Consider the following 12,384-nt stretch of genomic DNA (forward strand, 5'->3'; position numbering starts at 1 on the left):
ATGGTTCAGCCCAGGAGTTCTGGGCCGAATCATGGCAAGCGGCGAATTCTACTGGATGTACGTTAAAACGATTCGCAGTGGCTTTGCTGAGCTCTCCACGCCAGCTAATTTCGAGTCGGTGTAAGCTTACCCGTGCAATGGCGGAAGCCGGGGTTAAAGCATCGGAAGATTGCAGGACGCAATTCACCTGGACCAAGCTAAAAGCTCGGCCGACCAAGGCGCTAATGCAAGAATCCTGGTGGTTGGTCATCTTGGCACGGGCTTGGTCGGCTGAGCTTAGCGCACGGTTGCTATCTCTCTATAAAACATATATAAACAAGCTTAAAACATGTTTAAAGGAAGCTTAAATCTATTGTATCCCAAACTTGTTTGAAGCTTTTTCTATAGAAAAAAGATAGAAACATGTTAGAAATATGTTTTTTTTAGCTAGTTAGGGTTAATTGGTTAGTGGTTAGCGGTTAGCGGTTAGGGTTTAGTAGTTAGTGGTTAGTGGTTAGTGGTTAATGGAATCATAAATAATTCGGGCGAAAAAGTGATGATAGATTATGTGGTGTTGTAAGGTATGTGGGGTTGATCAGATGACTTTTTGGTTGGTCAGGTGAGCTTTTAGCTTGGTCCAGGTGAGTTGTACGCTCGGAAGATTGGAAGTCTCTTATCGGCAAGATATTGAGCGATTTGGGGCAGAATTCCCCTTTTAATCATCAGGAAAATAGCTATATAGGCCTCAGCCACTCGAAGCAGCTGTATAGCTTCGGTGGTCGAGATTAGTCGTATGTAAGAAAAGAACAAAGGATGAATCGCTTCACCGATCTGGCCATGTCCGGACTGTCAACCACGCCAAGTTTCCTGGTATCACGAGTCCCGATAAAATCAAAACCAATGGCCTATTACCTGTGTGCCAACTAGTCAAAGTCCAACTCCAACTGTCTGCCAGACCCCGCCAGCTTATCACCCCTCGCAGTATTGACCTCATTCCTATAATCCCGATAGAGCCGTTTGATCTCGCCCGTCCGCTCCATCTCATCCGCGATCTCATTCGCATACTTCTGTCGCTTCTTCGTACTCCACTCATCCCGCTCAACGATTTTCTTCGGCGCGGTATACCCTTCCTCTTTCAGGTATGTAACAACCCAGTCATTGAGATGGTACCGCCAGTGCTCTAGAGTATGGGCGATCTCGGCATTCTGCTTGCAAGTTTTGCCGAGGTTGTAGATGATGCTTTCATCTGGGACTTCACGTCCTAGGGCGTCATAAGTCTGGCCGTCCGTCTCGCCTTCAGAGTCTTCATCGTCAGCGACTTCTTCTAGAGTCTCCTTGTGATACGGCTTTCCCGTAAATTGGATCTGCCACGTCGCCGGATGGTTTTTGCGGTTGCAGGCTGCACAGTGGTCATACAGTGATGTACCCCCGGGAACTCCCGTAACCACGATATGAGGACGACTTCGGAGTGCTTGGGTGAAGCCGGGCGTCCATGCTGAGGACGTGAACTTCGAGCCAGCGAGTCCTCGGACCTCGTCGTCTAACTTGCGGAACGCGAGGTCGTAGATCTCGTCGTCGATGGCGAAGGCGGGGTTGATCTTCTTCTGTACCATCCATTCTACCACGTACTTGAAGAGGTCTTTGCCCTTCTGCCTGCTTAGGTTGCTGAATTGTAGGGGGAGGCCTACGGGGGCGCCGAGGGGAGCGTCTTCGTCGTCTTCGACGATCCAGTCCTCGTCGTCTTCGTCGGGGAGGAACATGTCACCTGCGTCGGCGTCTCGGGGGGCAGCAGGGGGGTTGCGGTCTGGATGTCATCAGCACTCATAGGACAAAAACACAGATCCTGCAGTCGATGGCGTTTGCCTTGTGGCACGGCCGCTCTAGATGTTTGGGAGCCCTGGGTGAACTCAGAAACGACAGGAACGTAGTTAGTGCTTACTTCGTCCGCCTCGCCGCGGTGTCTCGATGATCTCGTTCTCATCCTCGACTTCCTCCAACTCATCTTCTCCGTCGTCCGACTCAGTATCGGTGTCGTAAAGTCCACGTCGTCTGCCCTCTTCGGCTGAGTCATCGTCTAATTCCACCAGAATCGGTTCTGTTTTGTCGCCCGCTCGCCGGCGCTTCAAAGCCTCCAGCGCCTTCTGTCTCGCAGATTGTACCGGCTTACGTGGACTACTTTCCGGCTTCCTCTTCAAGCGCCCACCTGATGGGCCGAGAAACTCCAGGTCCTCTTCAAGATCCTCTTCCTCTTGCTTGCTTCTCCGCCGTGGGGTTACTGGCGGCTGTTTGCGCTTGCGCTGTGTTGCGGGCAAGTCGTCGTCGTCCTCATCGGATGATCTCTCCTTTGCAGCTTGACGTTTTGTTCTTTTCGGTGTGGCTTGTGCTTCAGCATCGCTGTCGTCTGAAATTACCCAGCTCTCCTTCCGTACAGCCGCGCGCTTAGGCTTCTTCGCCGGCGAGGATATTATGACATCGTCGCCGCTCGTCTCGGCTTCACCAACACTATCGCGTTTTGCTTCTTTGCCCGCGCCTGTATGAACAGGTTAGCGTTTGAGGCATGGAGTATGGAACGTCCAAACAAAGCAGACAAAGGCGGGAAGCGGGGACTTACGTGGTAGGTCAACGTCCGAGAAGGATGTATCGCTATCGCTGGACAGTTCAATCGTCTGCTGAGTGCTTCGGAATGGTCCTGATCGCAGACGGGTCTTCGCCTGTACCGGGGCTGCTTCGTTTATCGACCGAACTGCACGTCTGTGTTCTGCTACTTCCTCACTCTGACGTTGGTCGAAGTTAATCTTGCTTTGCCGGGTGATTCTGCGCTTGACCGACGGTCTCGACGTCTGGGAAGAAGCAGGTGTCAGCGGTACCGCAGGCTAGTTGTAGCTAGGTAGCAGCCTGTGCTCTAAGAATATACGACTGCTGTGATGATTGCATTGCGATCCGCGATCGTCCTGAAAGACCCCCATTCGTATTCAGGAGGACACTAGAGATTGACCAGTGATGTCTGCATACACCAGGGGCCGTCCCCAAACCACGAAGCGACTAGAATATAGGAAACCGCCCACCAGCCCACATACCTTCTTAACTGACTCTCCCTCCTGCTCGCCCTCACGCGCCTCCTCGCTCTCGCTGCCAGACTCCACAGTCGGCTGATGTCGCCTTCCCAAACTCTTAACCTGTGAGGAGCGCTCAGGCGTCGGCAGACCCTTCGCAAGTTCATCACCATGGCGCGCATCTCGTGTGTGGTCCACCTCATCTTCTGAACCGTCTTCCTCCGCATGGGCTGAGAATGCGACTTTGCGCCTCTTGGCCAGATTCGGCGAACCGCTGAGGGTTACGGCGGCGGCGCGCGTTCGTACATTGGGTGATAGGTGGGCTATCGCGGCGGGCGACGACGAAGGAACGGGCGTGAAGGCGAGTCTGGTCTGGTGTTTTTGCCGCGCGGAGCGTCTGAGGGGCGTTGCGGGGGCCATTGAAGGTCGGAGGCGCCCTCCGCGCGTGGATGAGGTTTTCGGTTTAGTTAGAGGAGCGCGGAAGCTATCGATGATGGGGTGGGTGAATCTACAGTCGAATGTGAGGGGTATCAAGCAAGGCGTAGGAACATAAATGGTGTTTCAACAAGGTGTAAAGTGAAGGCGAGGTTCTGCTAGAAGTGACGCCGCCAAGATCGATCTCGCGAACGAACGCGGCGTCAGGTTTCGCGAAGGCACGTGATCATCTACCGCTCAGTGAGGAAGTACGCCGAAATCCATAACTTTGTTTCTAAAACTGCTTGAATGAGGTATTGCAGGTAATCACGCGTCTGTGAACAATATTACACCCCACACACGGCGGTTCACATACACTTACTGTCAATCCGGCCGCGGGAGGCTTCAGGCCGCTTAGGCATAAGTTGAGTAGCTATAAATCTCAGACGGTAGAGAGCTTAGAAATTCCGATGATTAAGGGCGCTATGATGACGGTTTACATTTCCTCTCCTGCAGCTCGCGGTGTGATATAATTCACAACACCGTGATTAATGTCGTCGGCTAGCCGTATTTCGGCGGTCTCTCCAGAAGGGTCATGAAACAACCGTTTATTGCTCCCGGAACCGTGAAGTCGCTGAAAGCCGGAACACGATGCTACTCGATTGTGGATCTTCAGGACTTGCGCGGGTGTTCTGCTGTCAATGTTCCCCTCGTAGAGATGTCTAGGTTTTCTCGCATGCTTCAGAGCTACGCTCCTCGCTTGCCTAAATGTAGTCTTGGCTCTCATCCCATCTTTCAGCAGAATGGAATCAAGATGATCCTGCGCCAAGGCCTCTGGGGCATCCCACTTCCACCGAGTCTCATGTACGCTCCTGAAACCAGTCAAGCACAGTGTGAGCTGGTACTCGTCCTCTATCTCTTCGTGGACAAGGAATGGCTCCAAGGAGTAGAACACTAGGCCTTCGAGCTTCCCAGCTCCATAAGCACTCCATCCACCCACCTACTCCAGCCCCTCAGTAAACTCCTTATAACCCCCCTCATCCATCAGCCTCTCCATCTCCCCACTATCCGCCACCTCGATCTTCGCAATCCACCCGCTGCCCTCAGGATCATTGTTAATCGTGCCCGGCTTCTCCTCCAGCACGCTGTTCCCCTCGATAATCTTGCCGGACACGGGCGAGTTGATGTCGGAAGCGGACTTGACAGACTCGACGGCGCCGATGGCTTCGCCGGCTTTGACTTCGAGGTCCGAGGTCGGGAGCTCGACATAGACGACGTCGCCGAGAGCGTTGGCGGCGTAGGTTGAGATGCCTATGGTGCCTGCGGGGGTGTCAACTGAGTGCCTTCTGGGTCTGTCTGAAATCTGCAGCGAGATTGAAGTTGCTGGGAGGGAAGATGGAGCGGGGCTGCTGGAAGTAGGACGTACCGGTCTTGCCGTCAGAGGAGAGCTCGATCCATTCGTGATCTTCCGTGTATTTCTTTGCCCGCGCTACGTGTCGTTGTCAGTCTCCGCGCCCTCTGCATCCAACCGCTCCGTCGAGGCGGGGAACGCACCAGCTATCGAGCAAGAGAAAGACCGAGAATACGGCTGCTGCCACTGCGCTCTGACGGGCCGAAACGCCGCGCAAGTGCGCCTGGAGCTGATCTGGCAGACTGCCCGCGCAATTGACAATCGTGCTGCCATTTTATATGTATTTGAAGGCTGAAGCTGCAGCTAGAGCTCTCCCCAAACATGACGGGTTGCGGATAATGTCGGCGAATCAGTGGTCTGCGAGCGGGGAAATGTTGATGCGGTAGGGCTGTAAATGTCGACGACGGGGAAGAGAGAGCGATACTCATTCGCAAACAACATCAGCCGCTGCGAAGATGTTGTACGAACTAATAGGAGTGGTCAGTAGCTTCGCCTCATAAATGAGGACATATAGCTAATGTGGTAATCAGGTCCGACCAGGCAAAGTCCTCGAAGTAAAAGAGTATGTCCCGTATCCTCTCCCGAAGCACGGTATACCAGACGTCTATACAAGTACCGTAACGTCCATGAACCCAAAACTCACTTACACGCCGCAGAATCGCCAAAACAGCAGGCACCCTCGTCCTCAACGCCGGCGGCGTCGTGCGCGGCATAACCAACTGGGGCACCTTCCTCCTGCCCAAGCCATACCGCAAGCACCAGCAGCTACATACCAGCGGCCACTACTTCATCATGCGCTTCGACTCCTCTGCAAAGACACAGCACAGCGTGCGGAGAACGCTCAGTCTCGATCCCCGGATGATCAAGTACTCGGTCGTCAAGATGGGGGATAAGCTTGAGGCCATCAAGGAGGTGGGAGGGCAGGCGGAGTGGGCGAGCAAGAAGGGGAAGGAGAGGGATGCGTTGAGCCAGTGGATGTGAAGTTGGGTGTTGAGAGGAGGTGGAGGAAGCGCATGTATAGTTGCAGGATGCATTGGGGCCCGGTCTGGCATGGCGTTTTGATTGAGGAGCTTGACCAGCAGCAGTCTGGTCACTTCGCTGTAAGATGAGATCTGGGGACTTCCCTGTGGCTGCTTTGCGTAGATGCTGGGGTCTGTTATTTCAATGGGTTGCCAGTCCCAAGGTTGAGTATCTAGGAGGTAAAGATTCATTGTACATTCAGCTTCAACTTCGACAGTCAGATCATCATTTTGCTCATCTTCATGCAATGGCATACATTGAGACGCGCTGCATCTAAAAAGGGAGCCTTTTGCTTGTCTTCCTCGACCTCGTAAATCTCTCAGGCCGCTCTTCGAATTTCCTCGTTCGCAACGCAAAATGGAGCATACAGTGCTTCTCCGTCTGTCGATTTGGATTTTGAATCTCAGACAACGCAATTAACGATCAGAACAATCTCCAATTCATGCAGGTCAGACTAGAACGATTAGGTGTCGGACCACAGCAGCACACTCATCCGGCCTCAAGACTGATCTTCCATCTCCCAGGGAACAAATCGCCCTTTCACTCTTGCAGCTCACCCCGGCCCTCCACCCCCACCTTATATAACGCGCAACCCACCAATCTCCCCGTCGACAACCGCCGCACCCTCCCTCCCGCGTGGCGTAGTGAGCAACCCCCCTCCCTTCTTTCCTCTTCTGACGTCATCTAATCTCAATTTCCAGACCCCCGAGTTCGAATCCCGCCTGTAGGCTTGGCCCAGGCTTCTGTCCCACTCTTTCCACCTTGTCTCTTCTTCCTCTCACCTTCTTTCATCTCCCACTTCTGTTCCTCCGGAAAAAACCCCCACTCGGCAGTGCCGGATTCAATCCGGCACTGGGGTTTCTCATCCCGCGCATCGGGCAGCCGCGAGTACCTTTCCCGCAAGGGATATGGGAACGTGGTGGGGATGAGTTTTGCTGTTTTACTTCACTTCTAATTTTACTAACGTATCCTGTGCTTTCACTTTGGTTTTGTTTTCTTATAGTTGCGAAACGGTTCTTTATATTCACGCGAGCATGTAAGCAAACTATGGCGGAAGAGAAAAAGATCTCCTAGCAACGACCCTACGAACTTCCACTGAGGCTGACAGCACGCCCTAGTACGCGCAACTGCACAGTGCTCGTGCAGCGCAAGTTCATCTCATCTTCGCTGGACGCCGACATCACCAACAATCCATCGCCAGACGCCACACTTCCGACCTCCATGACCAACCCTCAACGCCTTTCCCTCCTCTACATCCGCTCGCCGTCCTTTCCACTTTCCTTACCTTCTCCACCCACGCTCACTCTCCATCAAGTGCTACCAAGACACTGGGCAAGCAGTCAGCCACCTTACGAGGCGTTAGGACAAGCCGATCTAGTACCGAAACCGACACACGAGCGTCTAGACTGAGCAAAACCCACGCGCACCTGACCGACGCGCTGGTAATGAGCTCGAACTTTGTCGAGCGTTCTCGTCTGCGCGCGTATGAGCAGCTTGCTGGATAGGGTTCGCCGGGGAAAGAAGCGCTGGGTGCTGAGTGGCTGGCTTTGCTGCTGCTACTGAGGCGCGTTGGTGGGGCGAGGGATGGTATGTGTATGAAATAGCGGTGCTGAATACGGCAACAGCTGTCGAGGTCATAGGAGCAGAGGTCAAGTTACGGAGAGGGCTTGCGTATGAGGTGTCCCGCTGTTGAGAGTGGTCTGAGAAGAACGTCAGGACAGGGAAAAGCGAAAGGTCAATAAGAACACGGCTTGGAGCTCCGACGTGCGCGTCAAGACATCATTCGATGGTGGATTAACGAGCATGTCTCGGTGTAGGTTAATGTATAGACAACAGAGCGCGTTTCTGTGAAACTGAAAATAGCAGAATAAGATGTATCCAAAGCGGCTAGTTTCAGGCCAATGCCAGACTCCACAGCGCCAAACCAGCCACACCGTGACCAGACATAAGATTATATCCTTACAATATCGACCCGACACCTCTCAAACATCTTGTGCCCCAACACCTCACCCTTCTCCCTCTCCTCATCACTGACAGCAGCCGGTAAGACCGTAACGCGCGCATACGTACCCGGCCCCCTCTTCTTGCTCAGTGTGCCAGGATTAATCGTCAGAACACTTTCAACCACCTAGTACCCGTGTCAGCATAACCACAACCAAGCGGCAGACAACCTGTAGAAGAACACACCTTCGCAAACGGCGTAAGCACCGACGGCAAAACCAGCACATCCGGCCTAACATTCAACCACTCGGCCAGCTTCAAATAACTCGTATCCAGCATCGCGCCCATGGGCAACCACTTTCCCTCTTCCCCATCCTCCCCATCCTCCTCTCCCTTCACATTATCGACCCCCTCAAGCCCCGGCAACACCTCCCTCGCCGTAGGCGGAAACACAGGACAGTAACTCCTCTGCGCCACCACCCCCCTCACAGCCCTCACAAACAGATTCTCCGCCTTCGCCGCCCCGCCCACGACTTCTTCCCTGCGCACCATATCCAGGACATCGAGGCTGCTGAAACCCCAGACGCTCTCGTTCAGGCTCAGGGTGACGGGGTTCGTGACGCACTGCACGCCCCGCGGCAAGCCGAGCTCCTTCCTGTCGAGTTTGTTTTGCGGGAAGGCGGCGTGGCGGGCTACTGCATCTCTGACACCAGGCACCAGGATGATATTGGTGGAGGGGGAGGATTGGAGGAGTTGGGACAGGGGGAGCGAGATGTGGTACCGGAAGACGTCTGTTAGGGTTGCTTGGTCCGGCTGGATGGGGAAGGAGGCCGGGAGGTCGAGGACGCCGCTTATGACGGCCGGGTGCTCGGCGTCGAGGAAGGGGCCGTAGAGGATCAGGGCGTCTGGTTTTGTGGAGGCGGCTGTGGAGAGGAGGGCTGTGAGGGCGGAGAAGTCGAGGGTTGTGGCGGGGGTGTAGGGACCAGAGGCTATGAGGACTGTCAGGGGGCGTGGGAAGGTGGATGCGGCGGCCTCGTCGTCGTCGGCGGCAGAGGTGGTGGGGGCGAGGCGCGCGTTATAGGCGTCCAGCTCGGCGGGGAAGGAGGCCGCGGGCGGGAGAAGCGGGATGCTGAGTTCTTCGGAGACGGTGAAGTAGTCGCCGTTCGCGTTGCTGCCGCGCAGCGCGACGATCTTGCCGGGGAAGAACTCGTAGCTGGGCAGTTGCTCTACTTTTAGGGGTACTCGCAAACCGGCCCCGGTGCGTCTGCTGGTTTCAAGTACCAGGCTGGCTGCGTTGAGCCGCCCTTCTGCGGTGTCGCTGGCGATGCGGCCGACGGCTATGATCTCGCTCGTACTTTGGGCAGCGGGGTTGCCGAAGGCGGTGTCTTCGAGTTGGTGGTGGAGTTGGACGAGGGACAGGAACCCGTCGATGCGGTCGTCGAGGATCTCGGACGCTTCGGACAGCTTCATGGCGGAGGTTTTGTAGGCGAATTTGGTGAGCTCCGTGTTGGCTTTGAATTTGATGCGGGGTTCTGTGGGGCCATTTAAGGAGGGAGGTGGGAGTTCGATATGGGCATTGAGTGTTTCGATTGTTTGGCCGGCGTTCGCTCGATCGGCAAAGGAGGTCACGCTGAGATGGTGTGTGAGATTGATGGAGGTCACTCGAGTTAGGTGGTGACTTACGGTGCTGCATCCGCGGCCTTTACGGTATCAGGGGTTTGATGTCCTCCAGGAGAACTTCGGATGTCTTTCTTACTAGCCTTTGCCAGAGGTGTCTCGAAGTTGGATTTTCTTTTGGCAGCGCTGCCGTTGACCGCCCTCGAAGCGGGCGTGTTCGGTATGAGGTTGTCAAGCCTGGAAGCAGATTGAGCTTTACTGTATAAACCGTGTTCGAACGACAATCCTTACATCCCAAAAACATCAGAAGAGCCCGCAGCGCGAGGTGTAGCACCGACTCCTCTCTTCTCTTGCCCACGCGTATGAGCTTTGCCTCGAGACTCCCTCTCCAGAGTGTCTTGTATGTCTTTCTTAAAATTCCTCGCCGTCTTTAGATCTAGCCTTGTGTCCTCCGCTCCCATCTTCAGACTGTAGGACTCCCATTTGTAGAAGAGATCCTGCGGGGATATCGAGTATAGCCGTAAGATGGACTGGAGTTCTCCCAATACTTCTGGCCTCAGCTCCGATGATGGCGCAGCGAAGAACTCGTTCAATTCCTCTGTGGTTTCTGCCATTGTCGTCGGTATGTCCTGCTGTAATTTGTTGTTTGCGTGCTTGGTGGTTGATGGTGTTAGTACGCGAACACGTCGAAGTGGACGCGACTGGATCTGATCTTATCTAATCAGCGGAAGTGCTCGTCAAGGCTGGTCGTCATCCGCAAAGAGATCAGATGGCAGCCTCAGGGTCCAGCGGTGAGATGCAGATCCGTTGAGATTACTTATATCTACTTCCAAGTACAGTAGTCCAGTAGTCCAGTGTGCAGTACACTGCAACCCCCCTTGCTCCTCTCGCTATTGACGTCTTTGCTATATCGGGTCCAGCATCAATTGCGCGAAAGCACCTCACCATATCATCAAGAAAGAAAGATTGCAATGTCGACCACAGTAGACCCTCAGCGCCAAAACGGCGATATAGCCACCGTCCTGGACGAGAAGCTCCGCCTCAACGACACCACCGCGCCCATCGCATCCTCCTCCGCGACGTCCACCGCCTCCGGCTTCGTCACCCCCGCCGAGCAACCTTCGCAGATCCCCTCGCACATCCCCTCCACCGAGCCCATGGCGCTCCCAACCGTACCTCCCGCACCCACCGGCCCCCTACGAACACCAATCCCGCACCCCTTACCAACCAGCAAGCCCGACCCGCCCGCCGGCCACCCGCCCCTCAGCGCCGAGCAGTCCCAAAAATACGCCGACGTCCTCGCCGCGGTCCAAGCCTGGACGACCGTCCCGACAAGCTCAGGCCGGAGCCCCAAACACGAGCCCCTCCTCGACGACGAGCGGCTCTGGCTCACGAAAGAGTGTCTCCTGCGCTATCTCCGCGCGACAAAATGGGTCGTACCCACCGCGATACAGCGGCTGCAACAGACGCTAACCTGGCGGCGCGAATACGGGCTCTACGCCTCGCTGCCGAACCACACCCAGGCGCCGGACTACATCAGCGTGGAGAACGAGACGGGGAAGCAGGTTGTGTTGGGCTTCGACAACGACGCGCGCCCGTGTCTGTATCTGAATCCCGGGAAGCAGAATACCCAGAAAAGCGACAGGCAGCTGCAGCATCTTGTGTTTATGCTGGAGCGGGTGGTCGATCTGATGCCGGCGGGCCAGGAGACGATGGCGCTGCTGATTAATTTCAAGGAGAGCTCGAGCGGGAGCAATCCGAGTGTGGGGCAGGGGAAGGCGACGCTGGCGATTTTGCAGGGCCATTATCCGGAGAGGTTGGGACGGGCGATTGTTAGTGATCGTATGTCCCCCGGCCTTCCACGCTACCCAGCTCTCTCTCTCTCTTTCATACCTTTTGTCTTCTACCCACTCACCGTCCTATTTCCATCTCCATCACCCTACCCCTGCCTCGACACGTTGAGTCTTGTTGCTAACTGACGAACCAAACAAACAGTCCCCTGGTACGTCACAACCTTCTTCAAGCTCATCTCCCCCTTCATCGACCCCATCACAAAATCAAAGATGAAATTCAACGAGCCCCTCGACCGCCACGTCCCCTCTGCCCAGCTGTGGAGCCACTACGGCGGCAAGGCCGACTTCGAATACGACCACTCCCTGTACTGGCCTGCGCTCGTCAAGATGTGCGAGGAGCGGCGGGCAGCGTATAGAGCTAGGTGGGAACGAAGGGGGAAGATGGTGGGGGAGAGTGAGTTTTATTTGAGGGGTGGGGAGGAGGTGGGGGGTGTGTAGGGAGGGGTGGTTTGGGGCATAGAGGGGGGAGGGTTGGAAGGCGTAGAGGGTGGAGTGCGGCATCCTCCAAGAGATAGATGGAATTCTCATCATAGAGTTCGTTTGCCTCGCGGGTGCATTTGGGCTAGATGCTTGGTCTCATTGTTACAGAGGTGCGCAGTTGCATACTACGCCCGGGGGGGAATTCTGCGCTGTTTTCAGCGCTCTGGGCAGAGCAGAGTCGCAGAAATGCTTTGGAGTCCTGTTTCGCGCGTCTCTGTGGTGCCATGTTGTGTGAGGCGATTCACTTACAGTGCCGGTGGCCAATGTATCACAAAGAAACCTCCGCAGGCAGCAAGTGGAGAGTTCGATGGCTGGAGATATAGCACGATATTGCGTTCAGATGGACAGATTGGAAGGGCCGCTGAACAGTTTGATTGGACAGGTTGAAGTCGTACGTGTTTCACTGCTCCGCCGGATGAACTCCTCGGAAGCTGGCGTTCGCAAGGTTGTTGAACGGAGCGGTTGAATGAGAACGACGAGATCCAGATAATGTGACAGAACCGTTCAAAGCGTAGGTTTTGCGGTTGGTCCTGCATTCTGCTCTTTTTGCGTGGGATGAGATCAAAGTCCATATATTCGATCTAATACCCATGAATCAAAGCTCGCAGTAGCTCCA

The 12,384-nt window shown here is 55.0% G+C and overlaps 5 protein-coding genes across 5 annotated transcripts; 2 read left to right on the plus strand and 3 right to left on the minus strand.

Moving 5' to 3' along the window:
- Positions 1-902: 902 nt before the first annotated feature.
- W97_09015 (uncharacterized protein) lies at positions 903-3,452 on the minus strand (the record flags this gene model as incomplete). Its single annotated transcript, XM_007786879.1, has 4 exons — positions 903-1,783; positions 1,919-2,509; positions 2,591-2,819; positions 3,057-3,452. The coding sequence occupies 4 exons, from the start codon at positions 3,450-3,452 to the stop codon at positions 903-905; spliced, it is 2,097 nt and encodes a 698-aa protein (XP_007785069.1).
- Positions 3,453-4,446: 994 nt separating this feature from the next.
- On the minus strand, positions 4,447-5,130 carry W97_09016 (glycine cleavage system H protein; the record flags this gene model as incomplete). The annotated part of the gene is made up of 3 exons (XM_007786880.1): positions 4,447-4,766; positions 4,873-4,935; positions 5,001-5,130. 3 exons carry the CDS (start codon positions 5,128-5,130, stop codon positions 4,447-4,449), a joined length of 513 nt encoding a protein of 170 aa, XP_007785070.1.
- Positions 5,131-5,312: 182 nt separating this feature from the next.
- W97_09017 (30S ribosomal protein S6) lies at positions 5,313-5,838 on the plus strand (the record flags this gene model as incomplete). Its single annotated transcript, XM_007786881.1, has 3 exons — positions 5,313-5,336; positions 5,388-5,419; positions 5,514-5,838. 3 exons carry the CDS (start codon positions 5,313-5,315, stop codon positions 5,836-5,838), a joined length of 381 nt encoding a protein of 126 aa, XP_007785071.1.
- A 1,990-nt stretch (positions 5,839-7,828) lies between these two features.
- On the minus strand, positions 7,829-10,049 carry W97_09018 (uncharacterized protein; the record flags this gene model as incomplete). The annotated part of the gene is made up of 5 exons (XM_007786882.1): positions 7,829-8,005; positions 8,065-8,202; positions 8,248-9,448; positions 9,502-9,672; positions 9,727-10,049. 5 exons carry the CDS (start codon positions 10,047-10,049, stop codon positions 7,829-7,831), a joined length of 2,010 nt encoding a protein of 669 aa, XP_007785072.1.
- Positions 10,050-10,406: 357 nt separating this feature from the next.
- W97_09019 (uncharacterized protein) lies at positions 10,407-11,726 on the plus strand (the record flags this gene model as incomplete). Its single annotated transcript, XM_007786883.1, has 2 exons — positions 10,407-11,277; positions 11,431-11,726. 2 exons carry the CDS (start codon positions 10,407-10,409, stop codon positions 11,724-11,726), a joined length of 1,167 nt encoding a protein of 388 aa, XP_007785073.1.
- Between the last annotated feature and the right edge of the window lie 658 nt (positions 11,727-12,384).

The sequence above is a fragment of the Coniosporium apollinis genome (genome assembly GCF_000281105.1).
Source record: "Coniosporium apollinis CBS 100218 chromosome Unknown supercont1.73, whole genome shotgun sequence".
Taxonomy (NCBI): Eukaryota; Fungi; Ascomycota; class Dothideomycetes; genus Coniosporium; species Coniosporium apollinis.